Below are 26825 nucleotides of genomic sequence, written 5' to 3' on the forward strand. Positions count from 1 at the left end.
TTTGAGGTTCCACTGTACTATAATGGTAGTGGGTTTGTGTCAACCATCTTATATTGTTTTAATGTCATCTTTGCATCATTTATAACATTTCTGGTATATTTTTAAATGTTTATACAATAGTGTTCTGTATAATGTAATACACAGAATAGAAGAAATCAGCTCTAATATACATTATTTAGGTTTATTTTTATTTTTTATTAACACATCGGCCAATTCCCACCAAGGCAGGGTGGCCCGAAAAAGAAAAACTTTCATCATCATTCACTCCATCACTGTCTTGCCAGTGGGGTGCTTTACACTACAGTTTTAAAACTGCAACATTAACAACCCCTCCTTCAGAGTGCAGGCACTGTACTTCCCATCCCCACGACTCAAGTCTGGCCTGCCAGTTTCCCTGAATCCCTTCATAAATGTTACTTTGCTCACACTCCAACAGCACGTTAAGTATTAAAAACCATTTGTCTCCATTCATTCCTATCCAATATGCTCATGCATGTTTGCCGGAAGTCCAAGCCCCTCACACACAAAACCTCCTTTACCCCCTCCCTCCAACCTTTCTTAGACCGACCCCTACCCCGCCTTCCCTCCACTACAGATTTATACACTCTCGAAGTCATTCTGTTTAGTTCCATTCTCTCTACATGTCTGAACCACCTCAACAACCCCTCCTCAGCCATTTGGATAATAGTTTTGGTAATCCCGCACCTCCTCCTAATTTCCAAACTACAAATTCTCTGCATTGTATTCACACCACACAATGCCCTCAGACATGACATCTCCACTGCCTCCAGCCTTCTCCTCGCTGCAACATTCATCACCCATGCTTTACACCCATATAAGAGCGTTGGTAAAACTATACTCTCATACATTCCCCTCTTTGCCTCCAAGGACAAAGTTCTTTGTCTCCACAGACTCCTAAGTGCATCGCTCACCCTTTTCCCCTCATCAATTCTATGATTCACCTCATCTTTCATAGACCCATCCGCTGACACGTCCACTCCCAGATATCTAAATACATTCACCTCCTCCATACTCTCTCCCTCCAATCTTTCATCACTTAATCTTTTTGTTATCCTCATAACCTTACTCTTTCCTGTATTCACTTTTAATTTTCTTCTTTTACATACCCTACCAAATTCATCCACCAACCTCTGCAACTTCTCTTCAGAATCTCCCAAGAGCACAGTGTCATCAGCAAAGAGCAACTGTGACAACTCCCACTTTATGTGTGATTCTTTATCTTTTAACTCCACGCCTCTTGCCAAAACCCTTGCATTTACTTCTCTTACTACCCCATCTATAAATATATTAAACAACCACGGTGACATCACACATCCCTGTCTAAGGCCTACTTTTATTGGGAAATAATCTCCCTCTTTCCTACATACTCTAACCTGAGCCTCACTATCCTCGTAAAAACTCTTCACTGCTTTCAGTAACCTATACCATACACCTGCAACATCTGCCACATTGCCTCCCTATCCACCCTGTCATATGCCTTTTCCAAATCCATAAATGCCACAAAAACCTCTTTAGCCTTAGCTAAATACTGTTCAACTATATGTTTCACTGTAAATACTTGGTCTATGCAATAATACTAACAGAGAGCCAGTCATAAGTCCGAGTCATCGGTAAACAAGTATGTCACTAAGTGAGGAGAGGCTGTATTACTAAAAAAAAGTTAATTTTACCACAAAATGAAAATTATTATAAATACTTATTGAACGTTTTGCTTGAATCACTAATATTGGATTTTGGCATCTCACCTGTCAATTCGTGCTTTCAGAGGAACATTAGGAATTGGTTTTAATCCTGCTTTGAATGGAACACCTGTGAAAGGATCTGAAGCTGTACGTCCCCATATGGCCTCATTGGCAGCAAACCTGCAAATGAAAATATATTTTAAAATCAAATTCATGTTTGGCACATGTGAAGGATGAAGATGAAAAGTCTATCAGACAACCATTCCAAAGCTGCTAAAAAATGCCTCTTTTCCTTAATGTAATTCTAACATTATATTATGCTGAAAAGTTCTTTCAACCTATATTGTCCCTGTCCTTCTCTATCATCCCTTCATCTTATGTACTTAGCTTCATCCTTAATACAGTGGACCCCCGGATAACGATCAGCTCCCAACTCGACCAATTATGTAAGTTTATTTTTGTAAGTGCTTTTGTAGGTGTATTTTTAGGGGTCTGAAATGGACTAATCTAATTCACAATATTTCTTATGGGAACAAATTCAGTCTATAACGGCACCCAAACAGACTTCTGGATTGAAATAATATCGTTATGCGGGGGTCCACTGCATATCACTAATTATAACTTTTTATTGAATTACTAAATACCTCCAATATAAAAAACTACTTATTCTTATTCTCATATACTTGTAATCATAATAGTTTAAAAGCTGCCTGAAATGCCTTGCATAACAAGGGGCTTTCTATAAAGCAGTTTATATACGTTTGTCAACGACACTAATTGTATAATATATTGTACTCCTCTTTATAGAAATAAAGCTTGTTTATTTGTTTAACCAGCTGACTGGTCTTCTGTGAAATCTACAAGTATTAAAGCTTGTTTAAATTTCCTGAAACTGTAGGAAAGTTTGTGTGAAGGCTTACTCAGCCCTGTAACAACTTCAGTCAGTATTACTCAGGCTGGCTCCTCCTCAGGAAAATTAGTGAATAGAAAAAGAAATAATAACAAACATAAACACTTTATTATATAGAAAATATAAAATTTAAAACACTTAAATATGAAATATTAATCCTACATTAAAGAAAATGAAAAATGAAAAATATAAATGATAACTGAATTCAACGCTAATTTAAATGTATATAAAACGTGGGTGTCTGGTGTTGGTGACACTGTTGTTGAAATCGTAGCCGTTGCTGATGATGGGGGGGATGTCGCAGGTGTTGGTGACCACCACTGGCTAGTTGTTCACAGTATACCAGTAAGTATTCTATCCCGAAGACAGGAAAGCAGGTTCTTTACCGCTGCAATGCTGTGGAGTTACGTCCTGCAATTTCATACAGGTGCACAGGTACTTCAATACAACCTGGAGAAGTCTCTGGACGTTAGTCCTTCTCCTGTTCTACTCGTTGATTGCCAGGTGACCCTCTCTGACATCCAAGCTGGAAAGATAGACAGGTTACCCACTGCTTAAATAATCACTCTCCATGGTAAGTGATACTTAAAAGATGTGGTGATTATTACAACAGTCAACATAGAGCAAGGCTGAAAAGACTAAGTTTATTATTGATCAAAAGTGAAGCTTTCAACCAATAAATCCACTAGAATACAAGGCAGGCATGTACTTACAGTAGAGTTGGGAGCTGTGAGTCTAGTGATTTACTGTTTAACCAGAGCCCCACACATCACCTATCGGGGGGGGGGAGAGGGAGGGGAAGGGATAGCGGGAGCTACTGACCCTACCTTAACAAGCAGCCGGCAGTCAAACTATCACTTTCAGGGAGGGGGAGAAAAAGGCGGGAAAAATGGGAGCTTGACTTACCCTACCTTAACTAGTAGCCGGCAGACAAACTATCAATTTAGGGGTTGGGGGAGAAAAAGCGGGAATATCGGGAGCTAGACTGACCCTACCTTAACGAGTAGCCGGCAATGAAACTATTGTTAATATATATATATATTCCCTCTCTACTCCTATCTATTGAACTTTTCCCTCACAGTTTGTTTAAATTTCCCAAAGTTGTATCAAAGTTTGCTTAATTTTCCCAAAGTTGTAGGACTTACAGTGTCCTTGTGTATAATATTCTCTGACAAAACAATTTTCTAGTAATCATACATAATTTTTTCTCTTTATGATAGTGCTATCAGACCTCCTTTTATTATTTCACATTACTCATTTGTTGAGGTTATGTTTTAAATTGAAAATGTCGCTAAATTCTACAGATGCATATTACATATAATACAATCAATACTGTGGTAGATGAGGTACTGACTGTGGCAGATGAGGTACCACAACAAGCTTCAAAGGACATTTGAGAATGTGTAACTCTTACTTAGAAGTGCCCCTATTTTTAAAATCCTGTTATAACTACCACTTTATCCTGCAAGTTGATGGTAGTGATCAGTGGTGGCTTGTAACGCCAGTAATACCTATACTATCGTAATGCATCTAACTTCTATTTTTAAAATTTTTTTACCTCGTTTCAACAAAAAAATAAAAAAATTGTTTACAAATACAGTGGACCCTTGGGTTTTGTTGATCTTAGTTATCGCCGATTTCGGTTTTGGCCGACTTTTTTCGTCGATTTTTGGCTTTAGTTTTCATTAATCGTATGGAACCTGTCCAGTCCCAGCATGCAGACTAAGCCCCCCCCCCCCACATGCATTCTCAGCCAGTGTAGAGTTGTTTCTCGGTCAGTGAGCATATCCTGCCAGGTTATACAAAACATTCCATAATAATCTATTGTTTTTGCCACTTGTTTATCATGTGTGACTGCTAAATAAGTGACCATGGTCCCAAAGAAAGCTCCTAGTACCAGTGCACTGGTAAAGAAGGTGAGGAACACCGTAGAACTGAAAAAAGAAATTCTAAGAAAATATGATAGTGGCATACGCACTGCTGAACTCAGCAGGATGTACGGAAGCTGCCATCAACAATCAGCTCCATTGTGACAAAGAGAAAAGAAACCATGGAAGCTGATGTTGCGAAAGGGGTGAATGCAATAACCAAACAGAGATCCTGTTAACCCTACACCTGTTGTGTAATCAATTGTGGCATTGGGGAATTCCATGGGGTTGGATGTGAGTTTGGAGGATGTGGAAGAGTTGGTGGAGGACCACAATGAAGAGCTAACCACTGATGAGCTGCAAGAGCTTCATCTGCAACAGCAACAGACCACAGCTGAGAAAATTGCTTCAGAGGAGGAGGAAGAGAGATGGAAGAAGGTGCCTTCTTCAAAGATTAAGGAGATTTGTGCAATGTGGACTAAAGTGCATTCATTTGTGGAGGAACATCACCCTGAGAAAGCTGCTGCAATCCGTTCGGGTGACTTTTACAATGACAATGCCACGTCCCATTTTAGGAAAATCTTAAAGAGACGCCAGAAACAGACCTATCTGGACAGATATTTTGTGTGACAAGGTTCCAGTGACTCTCAAGCTGGCCCTAGTGATAGTAAAAAACAAAGGAGGGAAGTGATCCCAGATAAGGACTTGGTACCTAGAGTCCTTACAGAGGGGTATTCCCCTTCCAAACAATAACCTATCTTCCCTCTCCCTTCCTCCCTGCTTTCCTTCCAGTATCAACAGCCTTCAACAAAGGTAAGTGTCATGTTTAGTGTTCATTCTTTTGTGCATGTAAATGTATATTTAAGGTAAAAAAATTAATTCCATTTACACTATTTATGAGGAAAATGGTTTCGGTTTTGGCCGATGGCTCTGGAACGGATTAAACACAAAAACCAAGGGTCCACTGTACACTGAAAACAATATACAACAGATATTTCCTGTAATATATTTGTCAGTTGCAAATTATTTTAGCGTAAGGTTGATGAAGTCATACATCTGGCAGTGAGCATATGGGGGGACTGCAGCTCCTATGGACGAGCGGCCACTGGTAGCGATACAGGAGTGGGTGCAGTGCTATTGCAGAGTAATGAGAAGGGTAACCTTCCATTAAACCTGCTAAACTGAAAAAAGCACCAATGCAGTTATGCAACTGTGGACAAGGAAGCATTGGCTTTGGTGTTAATCATGCAAAAATTTGAAGTTTATATAAGCTCTTCTTCACATCCAGCAATTATCTTTAGTGATCACAAACCTTTGCATTTTTTAGACAGAATGAGACACCACAATCAGAGTTTATTGGCTTTGTCTCTTTAGCCTCATAAATTAAAAGTGAAGTATGTAGTATATAAAAGGTTCAGCCACTGTATGGCCCTTGTGGGTTTAGTGCTCAGTTATGATTATAATAATACAAAAGGCTTGGAGAACGTAGTGCGTGTGGCATACCTGTGTACATAATGCATTTTGTATTGTATTCACTCTTGTTTTTGCTGAGCACTCCTTTCCAGTTTTCCGACTTTGATGGAGATGGGTTTGAGCTGAATGTTGCGGTGTCAGGATACATATTTATATGTTGAGGTAGAGGTTAATATCCTTCACTGATGCAAAAGTCCAGGAAGGTATGGAAGATATATTTAAGTGTAGGTGTGCTCTTTTTATTATGTTAGTCAAAAAAATTTACTTTTGTGGCTCTTTTGGGTCCCTCCATGTCTGTGTGTTACAGCATCTTCTCACAAACAAGATGGACAAGCTGTCTGGAGCTGGAGCTAGTACAAGAGCTGGCTTTAGTGCCTCATTATTTTTCCAGATCATGAGTGTTGACTTGTCTCGCTGTTATTATATGACTGCCATCATAGGAGGCACCTTGACACGCTTATGTCTCATTTGCATCTGATTACCAAGTTTTTTGTTCTGCTTCTCATCTCTTGATAAGGAAAATGTCATCCTGGAGTGCCAGTTTCTTGCTGTATTATCACAGTAGACTGACGAGTCTAGTGCCTGACTTTTTATATGTACTGTATGCTACTACTTTCTTCTTCCAACGCACCGGCCATATCCCACCGAGGCGGGGTGGCCCAAAAAGAAAAAATGAAAGTTTCTCCTTAATATACAAAACATCCACACTTATTATTGTGCCTACTACATACACAGAACACTATACTCAAATGTAAACCCTCCTTCATAACTATAACAGAACACACAACCATAATGCGAGACACAAATCACTCTTCGATATCCCTCATGTCCATCTCTCCCTATGCAAAAATGCTATGCACGTAATTGGCCCAAAGATCTGGAATTCATTGCCAGAACACTAAAGGACCTCTATCTGCAAATCAGTTTAAGGCCCTACTAAGAAATCACCTCATCACACAAAATTAACCAGACAAACCGTACCTAATCACTACCAGTTACTCAAACACTACTCACACTGTGCTGATGAATACTCAACCACTTACTCACTATTTCAAAATTAGGATGTCTAAATTTCATTGTTTTAAACAGTACTAAATTGTAATACATCATAATGTAAATTGTTTTTAAATTGTTCCATGTAATACCAATTTTCATTGTTTTAAATAGTACTAAGCTGTAATACATCATATTATAAATTGTTTTAACTTGTTCCCTTGTAATACTGTCATCTTTATAAACTAATAATTCTCTACTAGACTCATCAAAGCCATGTAGCATTACCTAATAGAATATTCAATTCTCTTGTACTTACTGTAACTCATAACTCATCTAATGACCATATGAACTATTATTGCCTTCCTAATCTTAAGTTAATCTTTAAGTTTGCCTGAAATGCTCTGTATACAAAGGGGCTTTTGGCATGTACACCCAACTATTATATTCCTCTGTACAACCATGTATCATGTCAAAATAAACATCTTAATTTTAATCTCTTAAAATTTAGTAATATATACAGGAGAAGGGGTTACTAGTCCCTTGCTCCTGGCATTTTAGTCGCTTCTTACGACATGCATGGCTTACGGAGGAAGAATTCTGTTCCACTTCCCCATGGAGATAAGTGGAAATAAACAAGAACAAGAACTAGTAGGAAAATAGAAGAAAACCCAGAGGGGTGTGTATATATATGCTTGTACATGCATGTGTAGTGTGATGTAAGTGTAAGTAGAAGTAGCAAGACGTACCTGAAATCTTGCATGTTTATGAGACAGAAAAAAAGACACCAGCAATCCTACCATCATGTAAAATAATTACAGGGTTTTGTTTTACACTCACTCTGCAGGATGGTAGTGCCTCTGTGGGCAGTTGCTGTCTATCAACCTACTACCTTGTATGCTTTATATAAACTGTACGTATATTCTCCATGGAGAAGTGGAGAATCCTTCCTCTGTAAGCTGTGTGTGTCACAAGAGGTGATTTAAAATGGTGGGAGCAAGGGGATACTAAATTCTGTTTTTGTATACTGTACAAGCAGACCTGTTTCCTCATGCCTAGGCCTCTCAAGACAATTTTGAAGAGGGCTAGGATATATGGGAAGGTCTATGGGACTGACACTGATCCTAATCATGTAGGTCTATGTGACTGACTGATAGTTTAAGTGTTAACTGTTGGTGGGATGTTGGAATGTTATATTAGAATCTATCCCATTACACTGAAAAGTATGGCTTAACCTCTTCTCATGTGTTAACTTTTTCTCATTCAAATTAACAAATTTCCCAGATGCATCAAGGTATATGAGGCTATGAAGAAGGATGTATCTAAGTTATCTCCTTCCTATATGTTGTAATAGTAAGGTTCATATACTTCTTTCCTATTAGTTATGATGATTCATAACCATGTAGAGCTCATCAAAGCGTCAGAAACTATACATATATCACCAAAATGTATGGTTAACAAGAAGTATGTCTTATTAAAGCATTGTACAAAATTATGTTCTGTTCAATTCTACTCAGATTAGGCAAATCTTAAATAGTTTCTTAATGCTTCAAAAATTTCTTAACTTTCACCATAACTTAATATAATATTAATAATTCTTACAAATTAGACAGAAACTGCCCAGGGAAGCTCTACTGTCCTGCCAAGCGAGTGTAAAATGGAAGCCTGTAATTGTTTTACATGATGGTAGGATTGCTGGAGTCTTTTTTCTATCTCATAAGCATGCAAGATTTAAGGTATGTTTTGCTACTTCTACTTACACTTAGGTCACACTACACATACATGTACAAGCATACATACACATATCCCTCTGGGTTTTCTTGTATGTTCTTACTAGTTCTTGTTCTTGTTTTTTTCCTCTTATTTCCATGGGAAGTGAAACAGAATTCTTCCTCCATAAGTCACAAATGTCATAAGAGGTGACTAAAATGCCAGGAGCAAGGGGCTAGTGACCCCTTCTCCTGTATACATTACTAAAGTTAACAAGAGAAACTTTCATTTTTCTTTTTGCCTCACCCTGCCTTGGTGGGATATGGCCGGTTTGTTGAAAGAGGAAGAATTTTCACAAATATTCCTTAGTGCCTCATTCTTGTATCATTTTTACTAATAAAAGTTGTGCATCAATAAAGCACTGCAACTCTACATTAATAACAGATGTGGATCAATAAAGAACACTGCAACTCTACACTTTACTATTCTTGCAGCATAAGCAAGAAAATAATCAACGGTTGTGATTATTATATTTAAGGGGAAGCACTAAACTCATACAGCACTTGGGCAATAAGGAACTGGAGGCACCTGGGTTTGATCCAAGTGTTGGGTAACTCCAATTCCTTGGATCAAGAGACCTTCACTGGTGCCAAGGTACCTCCAATGAAGGCAAGTACTCAATAAAATATATATAAATTAACCCTTGTGTGCTTATTAACTGAAGTTACATTATTATTATAACTATTATCATTATTATTACTATCATTATTATTGCTAAACACTAAACTTGTACGAGTCATACAGCATCTGAGAAATAAGAGGTGATTAAGTTTGATCCCGGGAGTGGAGCCCAGCTCCATTTCTAAGTATCAAGATCTTTCACTGGTGGTAATGAGGGAATGAAGGCACCCTTTCACTGAAAGAATATTGTTGACAAAAAAAGATTTTGTAAGTAACCTGTCAAGGGTGTGAGCATCTATGGAGTGACCCGAGGGTAGGAGTAACGGCACTGTCATCACTTCACAGGTCAGGGGGTCAAGGAAGTCCTCTGGTATTTCCAGTGAGTCTGAAAAACACACATTCATTAACCCCTTCACTGTCAGGACCCCAAAACAAACCCTTTCACTGTTTCTCACATGGATCTACGTACATACTTTAATAATACCAGCATCACTTGCGTAGATTTACGTTTTGAGATCAGCTCACTCAAATAAGCTGTGAGGGGTAAATTTTGGCCTAGATATGAGAGAATTTGTCTTTGCAGTGAGTATATTATAAGAAAAGATCTTGCCCTAGGTGGTGCATGATAGGAAAAGCAAATCTCTAACCTAGCATTTGGTTTAAAATAGCAACACCAAGGAGTTTTCTGGGATGGTATTCATGGTTTTAGTGGCTATTTCTTGGTATCATTTGATAAACTGAAAGACATATTAGTGTAGGTTTCAGAACCAGAAATAGACTGAAATCAGGCTCAAAGCAAAGGAAATATTAGTTTTCCTGAGGACAGGCAAGGTACCCATACTTCCCCAGTCTGTTTTATAGGTTTTTACTATGTCTGCTTCAATCACTGGGATGCTCTAAACCATGACCAATCATTCCTAGTGGTATGTGATTATCCAAGAAATAGGGTAAAAATCTGAAATTTGTAGAACTATGCAGGCACAAAGTTAACAGACTGAGCAGTGTATGTATCAGCAATTTTGCCTACTTTGAGTACAATTTAAAGTCAATCCCTTTGATCATTTCTTCTGTCCTATTGCATGAGTACAAGAAATCACAGGAAAGCACATAAGTTGGTAATTTGGCCAATTTTATACGAGGATAGTGAGGCTCAAGTTAGAGTATGTAGGAAAGAGGGAGATTATTTCCCAGTAAAAGTAGGCCTTAGACAGGGATGTGTGATGTCACCATGGTTGTTTAATATATTTATAGATGGGGTAGTAAGAGAAGTAAATGCGAGGGTTTTGGCAAGAGGCATGGAGTTAAAAGATAAAGAATTACACATAAATTGGGAGTTGTCAGAGTTGCTCTTTGCTGATGACATTGTGCTCTTGGGAGATTCTGAAGAGAAGTTGCAGAGGTTGGTGGATGAATTTGGTAGGAGATGTAAAAGAAGAAAATTAAAAGTGAATACAGGAAAGAGTAAGGTTATGAGGATAACAAAAAGATTAGGTGATGAAAGATTGGATATCAGATTGGAAGGAGAGAGTATGGAGGAGGTGAATGTATTCAGATATTTGGGAATGGACGTGTCAGCGGATGGGTCTATGAAAGATGAGGTGAATCATAGAATTGATGAGGGGAAAAGGGTGAGCGGTGCACTAAGGAGTCTGTGGAGACAAAGAACTTTGTCCTTGGAGTCAAAGAGGGGAATGTATGAGAGTATAGTTTTACCAACGCTCTTATATGGGTGTGAAGCATGGGTTATGAATGTTGCAGCGAGGAGAAGGCTGGAGGCAGTGGAGATGTCATGTCTGAGAGCAATGTGTGGTGTGAATATAATGCAGAGAATTCGTAGTTTGGAAGTTAGGAGGAGGTGTGGGTTTGCCAAAACTGTTGTCCAGAGAGCTGAGGAAGGGTTGTTGAGGTGGTTCGGACATGTAGAGAGAATGGAGCGAAACAGAATGACTTTAAGAGTGTATCAGTCTGTAGTGGAAGGAAGGCGGGGTAGGGGTCGGCCTACGAAAGGTTGGAGGGAGGGGGTAAAGGGCGTTTTGTGTGCAAGGGGTTTGGACTTCCAGCGGGCATGAGTGAGTGTGTTTGATAGGAGTGAATGGAGACAAATGGTTTTTAATACTTGACGTGCTGTTGGAGTGTGAGCAAAGTAACATTTATGAAGGGATTCAGGGAAACCGGCAGGCCGGACTTGAGTCCTGGAGATGGGAAGTACAGTGCCTGCACTCTGAAGGAGGGATGTTAATGTTGCAGTTTAAAAACTGTAGTGTAAAGCACCCTTCTGGCAAGACAGTGATGGAGTGAATGATGATGAAAGCTTTTCTTTTTCGGGCCACCCTGCCTTGGTGGGAATCGGCCAGTGTGCTCATAATTTATACAAAATTCAGCAAATTCTAATTACATAACAGAATCCAAAATCAACACTGTATGCATTCCAGCCACTAAAGTGATCCATTATTTGTTCATTAATGACATCCCAGGTCTCTCCTATATTACACTTGTCCTCTAGTTACCTATTATCACAAAAAACAAACAAGTTTTATCTTATTTCGTGGCTTATAAAATATAAGCATGAATGACTGGTCATGGTTTATGACATCCCAATAATTGAAACAGACCTAGAAAAATCCCATAAAGCAGACCAGTGGAAAGACAGGAGAGGTTGTACTTTCCTCGGTTAAATCATCAAAAATCAAATATTTCCGCCAATCTGAGCCCTATTAAAAACTACTTCTGGTCCTGAAACTGACGAAAATCATCTCTATTTCAATACAGTAGTATGTATTACATTTTATCAACTGATACAAAAAAAAAAAATAATCAGCCAATAAAATCATAAAAAGTATTCTAGAAAACAGGTCAAAGTTGCTATTTTAAACCAAATACAAGGTCAAAACTTTGCTCTTCCCATCATGCACCTCATGGGGCAGGATTTTTATTATGTGTACTCTCACTGCAAAGACCCATTCTCCCAAGTCTACGCCAAAATTTACCATTCACAGCATATTTGCGAGCACTGTGCTTAAAATGTATATCTATGTGAGTGACACTGGCCTCAGTAATGTAAGTCTACCTATGAGACAATGAAAGTTAACATGTACAATTGATTTCTAAAACCAACTATAACTAAGCCTATAAGAATTTCTGAGACAAGTACATACTCAGTTGATCATATCTGGACCAATATAACCCATGAAATCGTAATGACACAATTGCAAACAAACCATACCAGAGACTCTCTGATCGCGGGTTCTAACCCCGCCCATTGTATGGTTTGTTTTTTCTGGACCAATATAATAATGAAATTAATTATTATTTTTCCTTGGTAGTAGGTTGGTAGACAGCAACCACCCAGGGAGGTACTACTGTCCTGCCAAGTGAGTGTAAAACGAAAGCCTGTAATTGTTTTACATGATGGTAGGATTGCTGGTGTCCATTTTTCTGTCTCATAAATATGCAAGGTTTCAGGTACGTCTTGCTACTTCTACTTACACTTAGGTCACACTACACATACATGTACAAGCATATATATACACACATCCCTCTGGGTTTTCTTCAAATTTCTTACTAGTTCTTGTTCTTGTTTATTTCCTCTTATTTCCATGGGGAAGTGGAACAGAATTCTTACTCCGTAAGCCTTGCGTGTCGTAAGAGGCGACTAAAATGCCGGGAGCAAGGGGCTAGTAACCCCTTCTCCTGTATATATTACTAAATTTAAAAGGAGAAACTTTCGTTTGTCCTTTTTGGCCACCCCACCTCATTGGGATATGGCTGGTGTGTTGAAAGAAGAAAGAATTATTATTTTTCCTTGGTAGTAGGTTGGTAGACAGCAACCACCCAGGGAGGTACTACCATCCTGCCAAGTGAGTGTAAAACAAAAGCCTGTAATTGTTTTACATGATGATAGGATTGCTGGTGTCTTTTTTCTGTCTCATAAACATGCAAGATTTCAGGTACGTCTTGCTACTTCTACTTGCACTTAGGTCACACTACACATACATGTACAAGCATATATATACACACACCCCTCTGGGTTTTCTTATATTTTCTTTCTAGTTCTTATTCTTGTTTATTTCCTCTTATCTCCATGGGGAAGTGGAACAGAATTCTTCCTCCATAAGCCATGCGTGTTTTAAGACGCAACTAAAATGCCAGGAGCAAAGGGGCTAGTAACCTCTTCTCCTGTATATATTACTAAATGTAAAAGGAGAAACTTTTGTTTTTCCTTTTGGGCCACCCTGCCTTGGTGGGATACGGCTGGTGTGTTGAAAGAAAAACTTCTAATACCTTCAAATACCTACAAATAAAAATTGAGACAATAGCAACTTCACTTGACCACATATGTGTAAATATACCAGCACCTCTGACAGTGGGCAATATCAAAGACAGTAATACTAATCACTATCTTCCAAGTTGCCAATTTAAAAAAGTAACCCCCTGAAACTAGTAAAATCTCCCCTTCAGGCTCTATGAAGAGGCATCTGTAAATAACTTTATCATAGTAGTCAGCAACATTGACTGGCAAGGAGAATTTCACAGTGACCAAGACCTTAACTCAAGTATTCATGAGCTTCTTCCAACAGTATAAAGCTTCTACAATAGATATTGTTCATTAAAAACCAAACAAGTGACAAAAAATAATGGCCTCTTCAGGTCCACGGACAAATAACGTAACTATGAGAAGCAATACAGACTGGGCTTAATATTTCAAGAACTAGCAAAAACATAAGAACATAAGAACGAAGGAACACTGCAGAAGGCCTACTGGCCCATGCGATAAAGAAATCAAAATAACTACACATATTATACAAAAGATTCAGTCAAATTGAAGGAGTTATATAAAAAAAAACCTGGAAAACACTTTCTGAAATATTGGCCCCAAATAAGCTCATCAAATCCATAGCCTCTGAGACAGAAAATAAATTATATGAATTTTTCTTGATAAGGCAAAATCCCAAACTCTGTTGGCTAAGTTAGAGATTACCTCTGATAACCATCCGAGCTCACTATACCCATCATCAACTAAGTTAACAGAGATTACTTCAATAATTATGTTACTGAAAAAAAAAAAAAAAAGCAGACAAACATCACCATTAATATACAAGAAAGATGCTCAGTTTTATAACCAACTACTGCAGCAGTGTTCAATTAATCAATTAAAACCAAAACTTTCCCTAATACAGTGGACCCCCGCATAACCATCAACTCCCAACTCGACCAATTATGTAAGTGTATTTTTGTAAGTGCTTTTGTAGGTGTATTTTTGGGGGTCTGAAACGGACTAATCTAATTCACAATATTTCTTATGGGAACAAATTCGGTCTATAACAGCACCCAAACAGACTTCTGGATTGAAATAATATCGTTAAGCGGGGGTCCACTGTATAAACTAGCTAGGGTTACACCAATCTACAAAAAATGATGACCCAACAGAGGTCAATAAATATATGCTGCAGCACTGACAAAATATATTTTACAAGAAAAATGTATTTCTGCTTGAAACCAAGATAATACAGTGGACCCTCAAATTTAATAGTGCCTTTTCTGTATGCAAAACTATTTTTATTATCTATAAAATGTATTGTTTGTTAATATTTTTGGGTGTCTGGAATGGTTTAACCCTTTGAGGGTCCGTGCTGTAGATCTACGGCTTTACGTTCAGGGTCCAAACCGTAGATCTACGTCATGAGCTCAGCTCACTCTGATAAACTGTGAGTGGTACATTTGGGCCTAGATATGAGAGAATACATCTATGTGGTATGTGTGCACCACATAAAACAGATCCTGCAGCACGCTGTGTATAATGAGAGAAAAAAACTGAAATCATGATTTTTCGATTAAAACAGCGACTTTGCAGTGTTTTTTCGTATGTTTTTTATAGTTCTATTTGCGATTTCTTGGTCTCATTTGATAGAATGGAAGACATATTACAGAAATAGAGATGATTTTGATTGGTTTTAGCACTGTAAATGGTTTGAAACTGAGCTCAAAGTAGCAGAAATGTTAAATTTTTGCCGATATTCAAGAGTAAACAAACGACCTCACACGTCTAATACACGCCAGCTGGTGGGTCTAATATGCATTCACAAATATGGTGATGATATTTATACAATTATTACAGTATTGCATAACAGTAAATCTTCTATTTTTTGGTGTGAATAAAAATTCATTATGTGAATAAAAAATCGAAATGGAATTTATTTGTAAAGCCTCAAAACGTAACTAATGAACAGAGGAAATGTTAGTTTAGTTCAAGGAATACCTACATTGTTTATTCTGGACCTATTTTGAAATTGGAATATTTTGAACTTTGTGTTAAATTGGCCAAATTAACATTTTCCGATCACTTTAATTTGTAGTTGAAACAATTGACTTGGCGATTTCTTGTGCTCAATCGATAGAATAGAAGTAATACTAGTGAAATAGCTAAGAATTTGGTTGACTGGAATAATGTAATTGGCCTAAAATGGGAGTCAAAGTCGGCAAAATCGCTGATTCGTAAATATCGCTGATGCATCAAAATTCGCGAGAGCATAATTTCGTCAATTTTCCATCAAATTTCGTACTTTTTGTTTTATTACCTTCACAAAAAGATTCTCTACCATTTCATAAGAAAAAATAACAAATTTTTTTTTGGAAAATTCTTGGACACTGGGGCACCACTTCAGATTTGGGCCTTGGACCCTGAAGGGGTTAATTGGATTTACATTATTTCCTTTGGGAAATATTAACAAAACATACATTTTATAGATAATAAAAATAGTTTTGCATACAGAAAAGGCACTACTAAATTCGAGGGCCCACTGGATTTACATTTTCTAACATGACTAATGAACTTGAGAAAATCCATACAAATATGAACAAGGCCATGGGAAATAATTCCAAAGTAATTGATTACAAATTACATAAAATGTTTAAAATATATGTGGTTGGAAAATTTGTTATGGGTAGATAGTTGTGCAATTTGTTAAGAGTAAGTTACTTCATTAATTATACTGTACTGGACCCCAATGGAAATACTGTAAGTCACTTTGTCTGACTTTTTGGGTTATCCTAGGTTCTCTACACATATGTTGCTATGTATGATAATCTTTTTTATTATTATTAACATGCTGGCTGTCTCCCACCAAGGCAGGGTGGCCCTAAAGAGAAAAACTTTCATTCACTCCATTACTGTCTTGCCAGAAGTGAGCTTACACTATAGTTATAAAAGTGCAACATTAACACCCCTTATGTAACTGTATTTGTGTATACCTGAATACATTTATTTATTTACCTTGTATGTGTAAAGTTTCACTGATGGGAGTTTCTGTCTTGCTTTCCTCTGGGTCTGAATTGTACATTCGTGGCACAAGTGGCAAAGAAGCTTCAATTTTCTTCCGGCTAGCCCATTTTTGAAGTAGCTCTTTCCTTTCAATTTTTCCAGTACTTATACCTGGCTGTCCCCAAATTTCAACAAAGCACAAAACTGGTGGACCTTTCACAGATGTTTGTAAAATTTTTATTACTACGTTCTTCACGCATCTAAGGGCTTGTCTGTTTGAATGTCTGAGAGAACCATTATAAATGCTTGACCCGTTGCTTCCCTCATTAATTGCTGGTAAAGAAATATTCATCCAATGTTTATAATAAGGGTTCCTCAAGTAAATATGATCTTCACCTTGTGTATAATACTTGCCAACACAAAACTGTATGCCATCAATTTTGTCATCTCTATTTTCTGATGACTGTGCTTTTCTATTCACAAAATCAGATGATGCATTTTTGGAGTACAGACTTGTGGAGTGGACAGATGATGGTCCAGATGTATAGAGAGATACCGGGGAACATGATTCAAAACTTGTTGATAGAGGGTATTCATCACACTCTTTAGAGTGTTGATGGCACTGTGTGACTTCCTCAGGTGCAGTGAATACAGAGAAGCCAGTGCTACACATGTGTTCTAGTCTAGCTCCCAGTTTAATATGACCAATGTCAATAGGTACAGAAAATTCTATAGATATATCGACAGGTGGTGTTATGAAATATTCTCCCATAAATCCTTTTCTTCTAGCAACCAAGTCACAACTTATCTGAAAAATGATTTTTTTTATTAAAATATAGCTCAAGGCATACAGGGCAAAAAATTAAGGAAGTGCAAATTAAAAAAAAAACTTGGAATTATCCAGGTGATGTATCTATAAATATTTGAGATGCTGAAACCGAAAAACATCCAAGATCTTTAACACTTGGAAAAGCATTACAATTTGAGAAGCACTTTCTCTGAGAGAGGGGCTTAGACTTCCAGCAAACATGTGTAAGCATGTTAGACAGGAGTGAGATGAGGCAAATGGTTTTTTATGACTTGATGTGCTGTTGGAGTGTGAGCAAAGTAACATTTATGAAGGGATTCAGGGAAACCAGTTAGCCAGACTTGAGTCCTGGAGCTGGGAAGAAGAGTGCCTGCACTTTGAAGGAGGGGTGGAGATAAGTTGCAGTTTTTGAACTGTAGTATTGGCATGCCTCTGGCAAGACAGTGATGGTGTAAGTAATGATGAAAGTGTTTCTTCTTTTCTGGGACACCCTGCCATAGTGAGAAATGGCCAACATGTTAAAAAAAATCTCTTTCTGAGAGCTCACCTAATATAAATAATTTTATGTAACATACGCAAGGCTGACAGAAACTGAAGAATACTAAATGATTTTCTAGAAAGAAGTCATAGCAAAGGCAAAGATAAATGTAATTCAGGACCATGCAAATAAGATAAAATTTATCTGCTATTTTTCAGACATTATCCATGGATGCTTTAAGGAGAAAAAAATACAGTGGACCCCCGCTTAACGATCACCTCCCAATGCGACCAATTATGTAAGTGTATTTATGTAAGTGCGTTTGTATGTGTATGTTTGGGGGTCTGAAATAGACTAATCTACTTCACAATATTCCTTATAGGAACAAATTCAGTCAGTACTAGCACCTGAACATACTTCTGGAATGAAAAAATATCGTTAACCGGGGGTCCACTGTACTAATATTGTTAGGAAAGATATCAAGTGGTATAATTGCAAGTTTCTGACAACCTTCGAACAGTAGATGTTAGACTCAATTACAGTGAAACCTCTGTGTGTGACCTTAATTCATTCCAGAAGGCTGTTTGTGTGCTGCTCCATTTGAGCGTCGAACAAGTTCTTCCCAACCAATTTTCTGTTTGGTTGGCTGTTATCAATAATCCTAGTAAGCCCCATGGTGACTTATTTATACAAATAATACAAAAAATCACCAAAAAATGCGAAGAAACACGAAATAGTTTACAGTGAAGTTCTGGGAGGTTGTATTTGTTTGGTCGAGTGCTGAGCTTTGTTCGAGTAGGGAGCTGGTTGTATACTGAGGTTCCATTGTATTCCAGACAACAAAAATGATAGATATGTAGACAGACAAACAGAGTGTGAGAGAGAGAGAGTGCTAGTGAGAGAGAGAGAGCTAGCATACTTAGCTCACACACAGGTCCTGGGATTAATTCCCCAGTATGGGTGGAAACATTAGGATGTGTTTCCTTAAGATGCCTGCTGTCCATGTTCACCTATCAGTAAAATGGGTACCTGGGTCTTAGTCAACTGGTGTGGGTTGCATCCTGGGACAAAACTGACCTAATTTGCCTGAAATGCTCTACATAACAAGAGACATTCTATATAGTAGTATATCATTGATGTCAGCTAGGCCTGTAAACCTTGTACTTGCAGAAATAGAGATATTATTATTATTAAAATGGTCAAATCTGAATTTCACTGTACACAATATTAAATTTTTGGGCACCTCTTTTTTTTTTTTAACATTTAAAGCCATGCCACAAAGGGTTTTGAAAATTATACAAGCCATTCCAAGAGTGGGAATGGGTTCAACAACTTTGGTCATTGGGTACAAGAACATGCTGAAAGTTTCAAGAATTTGGTTCTCATCATTGTACACAAGTGTTGAAAACTTGAAGCTGATTGGATAAGGCATTCTTGAGTTATGAGCAAAATAAAATTGAAAAGTTGGAGAAGCCAAAAAAAAAAAAAAAAAAAAAAAAATTCAGGAGACTTAAAGTCTTCCCTTTGGGGATACCAAATAACCCAGCTTCATCTACATTGACCCCTTGACTGTCACAACCCCCAAATCCTGAGGTGTCTCCTGGTGTCGCAAAATTTCCAAAAAAAAAAAAAAATCTTATGAAATGATAATCTTTCCCCAATTGTAATGACACCAAAAGAACGAAATTTGATGGAAAACTGATGGAATTACGCTCTCACGAAGTTAGCGACCTTGGCGATATTTACGAATTGGCGATTTCGCCCACTTTGAGCCCTATTTTTGGCTAATTCCACTGTTCCAGTCAACCAAACTCATAGCTATTTCTTTAGAACTCCATTTTTTTCTATCGACTGTGCAAGAAACTGCCCATTTACCGATTTCAACTACCCAATAACGTGGTCAGAAATTGGCAATTTGGCCAATTTCACGAAAATTAAAAAATATGACAATTTGAAAATAGGGTCCAGAATGAACAATGCAGGCATTCCTGGCCCTAAAATAACATTTTCATTGTTCATCAGTCAAGTCTCCAGGCCCCTCTGCTATTACTCTTGCTTTCTATTTTGAATTTTTATTCAAACAAAAAATAGAAGATTTACTGTTATGCAGACTACTGCAATATTGTAATAATTATATAAATAATGTCAACCCACTCATGACTGCATATTAGAATGGCTACTTGGACATTTATTGGAAAATGGCATCATTTGTTTACTTTTGAACATCGGCAAAAATCAAACATTTCCCCTACTTTGAGCTCCATTTCAGGGTTCTTTTCATAGTAAAACCAATCAAAATCACCTCTATTTCTATAATATGTTTTCCATTCTATGAAATGAGACCAAGAAAACGAGAATACAACCATAAATACTACACAAAAATATACCACAAAGGCGGCATTTTAATTAAAAAAACGGTCAGTCTTTTTTTCCCATTATGCACTGCAGGATTTTTTTTATATGATGCACACTGACCACACAGACCCATTCTCTCACATGTGGGCCTACCAGCTTTCTCCTGCTTGATTTGAAGCTGCTAGAATTTATGAGTATACGTCAAAAACGGTGGCTCGTAAGACGTATATATACGACCGAAACAGTCAAAGGGTTAAACAACTGTGCATAGCCATCTCTAATCTAGTAAAATAGAATGCTGCATATTTTGGCGTGACAGAAATGTGTGTTGTCAGTGAATTTCACTGCCATAATGCCACTTGCCAGAGCATCACAGCTACAGACTACCCTCCTTCTCATAGCTGCCTATCATTATGAAAATAACTGTTTAAATTACAATGAACTTGATGTGAATAACCTGTATTTTCAATTATTTCCAACAAAACAGAAAGCTTCATGTTATACTGTGAGATCCAATCATTCACCTTGTGGACAGTCTAATAGAGGAGGAGACATTAAGCATTAGGATTAGTTTGCCTGAAATGTATTGCATGCTAATGGCTTTCTTTTGTGTCTACCAATGTTTTATTACATTGTAAACAACATTATCTGTGTACGCATAAAAGAAATAAACATTTGAATTTGAGTTGTTCTTAATGTGGAAAGAACCTGGGCCTATAGCAAAGATTTATTTTTTGTTGATGGCATACAGGAGGGGGGCTACAACAATACATTTTTTTGAAGGATCAATGTTGTCCATGAGAAGCCTCGATGAAATGTGTTAATAAAATTTCCTCTTGTTTCAACAACCTGTGTTGTTTAATGTGTAAACAGACCTCAGATTCACGGCTACCAAATCCTCTTGGCCAACTTCATCTTTCAAGGCCTGGTACACCTCTAATTGGACAGAGGACTCATGAAATCATAATGACACGGTTGCAAACAAAACCATACCACGGCCATGCTAGCAGGAGATTCACCTGTAAAAATTTGCATTTGTGGTCAGAGGGGTGCCTGTGCTAACCTACCCAGGTGTAGAAATATACTTAGTTGAGAGAATCTTATTGAAGCTAGCTGGCTCAGTGGCTAACGCGTCAGTCTGGAGTTTTGAGACTCTCTGATCGCATATTCTAATGCCACCTGTGGTATGGTTTGTGGACAGAGGAGACATTCCTGGTTAGGAAGATTTCAGTGGGATATTTGTTCAAATCTCACTATGGATTTTTGGGCATTTTCTCATGTATTCCTTAGTCCAGACTCCCAATACATACATATATGTAATTGTAAAATGAAAAGTAAATAAAGGCTTAAAAGGCAGCTAAAATATAAAGCAAGATTCTGCATGAGGTCACCCTTTAAAGAAAGTTCCCAAAGGCTCAAAGTGTCAAAGCTGAAGATACATACATAGTTAAAATTGATTTGTTGCCGAGTTTCTTACCAAATTACTGACTTCCCGGCCATCTGCTCCTGGCTTGCTGGAAGATATTCGTGGAGTCAGACATCCTGCACAGAAGTCCATCCTGCCATAAAAGGAAGCAATTAAAAGAAAACAAAAATTATAAATTTAATCCAACAGACAAAGGAATCTATTTATCCATGTATATGGACAAAGTTACTAATGCACATCACTCAAAACGATATGTATAATAAGAAAATTCTTAAAATACACAGCACTAGACTAAACCTCGTATTTACTTAAGAAGAATCTGACATGGAAGGTATGCAGAATACTCAACCAGAAGAGAATCAGACATGGAGGGTATACAGATTATTCAACTTGAGGAGAATCAGACATGGAAGGTATACAGAATACGTACTCAACTAAGAAATAGCAATGACTACCTCCTGACTATCAAGCACAGGTGTCTGCTCTATGCAGATGTGCCCAAGGCCCAGGCAGCTGTACTAAGCTTAGTCACATCAACATTATACTTTACATAATATGAGTATTCCATACAGACTGCAAACTACACTGTCTGCATACTGCTGAGTGCACTGCTAACTGAGCCATGGAACACCTTCATGATGTTTGGGAACAGAGTTACAGTTTTTTTATCTTTATTTCTACAAGAACAAGGTATACAGGCCCAGCTTACATCAATGACATACTACTAAGTAGAAAGCCCTTTGTTACGCAAAGTATTTCGGGCAAATTAGGTCAATTTTGTCCCAGGATGCAACCCACACCAGACAACTAACACCTAGGTACCCATTATACCAATGGGTGAACAGGGATAAACAGGTGTAAGGAAATGCACCCAATGCTTCCACCCCTGCTGGGAATCAAGCCATGGACCTACAGCGTGTGAAGCGAGAGCTTTGCCTACCAGGCCACAGGCCACCTAATGCCCAACTAATTTTTTTTTTTTTCAACAAGTCGGCCGTCTCCCACCGATGAATGATTCACACACTGCGAGTCAAAATGCGGGAAAATTCATAGGTCTATACCTTGACAACAATTTAAAATTCAATTCCCACATTCAGCACATAAAGAAAAACAAGGTCTTCCAAACAGTGGGCAACCTCTCTAAGATATGTCACAATTTACCTCAAAAAGCATTACTTACTCTGTACTACTCTCTAATCTATCCTTACCTCACCTATATTTGTGCCTGGGGATCTACTATAGCAAATCACTGAACAAAAAGCTACTATATGAACGAATACCCAATCTAGTGCCAGATAACATTCCCCTTCTCTTCAAAAATTTAAACTTACTCATTATACATAACATTCACTCATACTACCGTGTACACAATATAAGCAAGACAATCCCTTTAAATAAAAACCCTGCTCTGAAACTCCTCCTTGATAACTGCAACAGAGCTTATGGATATAATATGAGACACAAAAACCTCTTCAAATATTCCCCATGTTCGACTCAACTGAACTGATAACTTGATGGCCATAAAAGGCCCTGCCTGTTTCAAATTTAATGTTAAAAGGCACCTTATCTTAATGTGATTCTCAACAATATCCTGATCCTATATCAAATAAACCCTGAAACCTGGATGCCAATGGAAATAAGTCACTTTGTCTGACCTTTTTTGGTTATCCTAGGTAATTTACACATATATTACTACCTGTACCTTTGATGAGTTACTAGTCTTTCTACTCCCAGAGCCTGGCCATGGGCCAGGCTCTTCTGGTGTTAGCCTGGTTAACCAGGTTGCTGCTGCTGGAGGTTCACTGCCCCACATATCCATCACGGCCTGGTTGATCTGGTATCTGGTGAATATACTTGACCAGTTTTCTCTTGAAGACGTCTACACTTGTTCCAGTAGTGTTTCTAACATCTTCTGGTAAGATGTTGAATAATCTGGGGCACCGAATGTTGACACAATGTTCCCTTATTGTGCCCATCGCACCCCTGCTTTTCACTGGGTTTATCTTGCATTTCCTCCCATATTTCTCGCTCCAATATGTTATGGCAGTGTACAGATTTGGGACAAGGAATTCAAGTACCTTCCAGGTACACTATATATTATCAAGTACAGTGGAACCTCAAAATCAAACTTAATCCATTCCAGGAGCTAGTTCTAATTTCGAAAAGTCTGAAATTCGAATCAATATTTCCCATAAGAAATAATGGAAATACAATTAATCCGTTCCAGAAACCCAAAAATATTCACACAAAAAATACATTTTATAGAGATTAATTACAGTTTTACATACATATAAAATAACATACATATAAAATAATACATACATATAATATAAAATAACATTTTTACTTACCTTTATTGAAGATTGGTGATGGCATCTGGAAGATAGGGAGGAGGAGAGAGGGAGTTGGGGTTAGTGTTTGGAAGGAGAATCCCCCTCCATGAGGACTTCAGGTAAAGCCCTCTCTGGGGTTACTTCCCTTCTCTGTCTTTTAATGCCACTAGGACCAGCTTGAGAGTCACTGGACCCCTGTCTCACAAAATAACTGTCCACAGTCCTCTGTTTCTGGTGCCTCTTTAACATTTCCCTAAAATGGGACATGGTTCTGTCACTGAACTTGTTGCAAAGATGGCTTGTTTCAGCTTGCTCAGGGTGGTACTTCTGCACAAACATTTGGACATCATTCCATTTGGCACAAATCTCCTTAATTTTTGAAGAAGGCACCTCATCCACTCAACATCAGCTTCCTTGATTTGTTCTTTCTTTGCCAGGATAGAACCGATGGTCAACTTGTTTTTGCCATACATCCTGGCAAGCTCAACAAGTCTCACGCCACTCTCATACTTCTGTATTTCCTTCTTCACATCTATGGTGTTTATCACTTTCTTTACCACAGGGGTACCACTAGCAAGTTTCTTTGGGCATATGGCAGCTTATTTCACAGTCCCACAAGCACTAAACACAACGAAATAATCGTAAAATGTGTGAATGAGAGCGCAGGCTAGTGTTCACTCAAGCATAAACAAAGCTAGACTGCTCACAGTGCCTGCGCGGGGACGCGGACAGAGCGGGCCAGCGGACAGGTCCCGTACCCAGCGGTCTGAAATTTGAAACGCGTTTGATTTTTGGTACGTTTGATTTTCAAGGTTCCACTGTATGTCTGTCTCCTCCACTCCAGTGAGTACATATTCAAGACTTTAAGGCATTCCCAGTAATTTAAATGCTCTACTAGCTCTATGCAGGCCATAAATGATCTCTGCACAGCCTCTCCTCACTTAACGATGGAGTTCCGTGCCTAAAACCACACTGGTAAACAAATTTGTTGCTAAGTGAAGAGCATACTATAATGGTAGTGAATTTGTGTCAGCCATCATTGATACTGTTTTAATGTTCATACAGTAGTGCACTGTATATTGTAATAAACAGAACAGAGGAAACCAGCTCTAATACTCTAATATACATTTTTTAGGTATGCATACTGGTCAGAGAGCTCATCGTAAGTCCGAGTCGTTGGTAAACGAGTACATCACTCAGTGAGGAGAGGCTGTATTTGTTCAAACTCTAACATTTCTCTTCTGATATTTCTCTTGCCTTGAGCAGAGCCGTCAACACTAAGCAATATTCAAAATGAGAGAGCACTAGCAATTTGAAGAGTGTCACCATTGATGGTATTTCCCTTGTTTTGAAAATTTTCATTATCCACCCTGTCATCCTCCTGGTTGTCGTGACCTTTGTCTTATTATGTTCTTTGAAAGAAAGGTCAGCCGACATAGTTATTCCCAGGTATTTCACGTGTTCCTATTGTTCTATCTGATGATCCTCTTGAGTTTTGAAATGCTATACATCATCTGAACCTTCAGACTAATGTATGTTTTATACATGGTATGAACCTTCTGACTGATGTATATTATATACACTGCATAAACCTTCAGATTGTTTTATGTTTTATACGTTGATTTTGAAATAAATATTTATTAGTTTTCCTTAGCAATATGATATTATTTTGCCCCATTAAAAATACCACCTACCCGTCTTTAATTAACCTGTATAAATGGTTCTAACTTACTTCTAGGGAAGATACATGTTCAGGATACAGGCTCAGGATACAAGTTCAGGATACAAGTTCAGGATGCATGTTCAGGATACAAGTTCAGGATACATGTTCAGGATACATGTTTAGGATACATGTTCAGGATACAAGTTCAGGATACAGGCTCAGGATACAAGTTCAGGATACATGTTCAGGATACAAGTTCAGGATACAAGTTCAGGATACATGTTCAGGATACAAGTTCAGGATACATGTTCAGAATACATGTTCAGGATACAAGTTCAGGATACAAGTTCAGGATACATGTTCAGGATACAAGTTCAGGATACAGGCTCAGGATACAAGTTCAGGATACATGTTCAGGATACAAGTTCAGGATACAAGTTCAAGATACATGTTCAGCATACAAGTTCAGGATACATGTTCAGGATACGTGTTCAGGATACAAGTTCAGGATACATGTTCAGGATACAGGTTCAAGATACATGTTCAGGAAGCATGTTCAGGATACAGGTTCATGATACATGTTCAGGATACAGGTTCAAGATACATGTTCAGGAAGCATGTTCAGGATACAGGTTCATGATACACGTTCACAATACATATACCTAGCTTAATAATACAAATGTTTACATTTTATTGAGAAAGTTTGGTCCACTTATAAGACTTTATTAGTTGAGGAAGCAGTAATAAAATTCATGGTAGATAAAGAGTCAGATATAACAACATAAAACACACATTATAACTTATTAATATGAACATCAGTATATAATACCACTGATATACATGTAGTTATCTTACCTGAAGGGTATTTCTCTTCCTTCCTGTGTTGGGTTTATAAGGGCCACTGACAGCTTACACAGTATAAGGGCCATCGACAGCTTACACAGTATCGAACCCGATTTCCCGATAATAAGAACATAAGAACGAAGGAACACTGCAGAAGGCCTACTGGCCCATGCGAGGCAGGTCCAAGTCTCCTATCGGCTTAAGCCAATGCACCCAACCTAGTCAGGTCAGGTCACATTGACTTAAGGGAGGAACACGGCAACCGACCTGGTAGCACAAGCTATCAGGTCCAACTCACACCCACCTATATCCACTCATGTATT

General features: G+C 38.1%; 1 protein-coding gene across 2 annotated transcripts in view; it reads right to left on the reverse strand.

Moving 5' to 3' along the window:
* LOC128690644 (RING finger protein 37) overlaps positions 1–26825 on the reverse strand; it is a 67004-nt gene that overhangs the window by 3171 nt on the left and 37008 nt on the right. The window contains exons 1-5 of one of the 2 annotated variants that reach the window (XM_053779382.2): positions 26515–26635; positions 21715–21796; positions 16609–17404; positions 9615–9723; positions 1767–1883 (exon numbers count right to left, since the gene is read on the reverse strand). In XM_053779382.2, coding sequence (XP_053635357.2) covers positions 1767–1883; positions 9615–9723; positions 16609–17404; positions 21715–21796; positions 26515–26588 — 1178 coding nt within the window. In that variant the 5' untranslated portion in view covers positions 26589–26635. Of the gene's footprint in view, positions 1–1766; positions 1884–9614; positions 9724–16608; positions 17405–21714; positions 21797–26514; positions 26636–26825 lie in introns of those variants that run through there. The other variant, XM_053779383.2, reaches the window with a different exon arrangement.

The sequence above is a fragment of the Cherax quadricarinatus genome, chromosome 29, assembly GCF_038502225.1.
Source record: "Cherax quadricarinatus isolate ZL_2023a chromosome 29, ASM3850222v1, whole genome shotgun sequence".
Taxonomy (NCBI): domain Eukaryota; kingdom Metazoa; phylum Arthropoda; class Malacostraca; order Decapoda; family Parastacidae; genus Cherax; species Cherax quadricarinatus.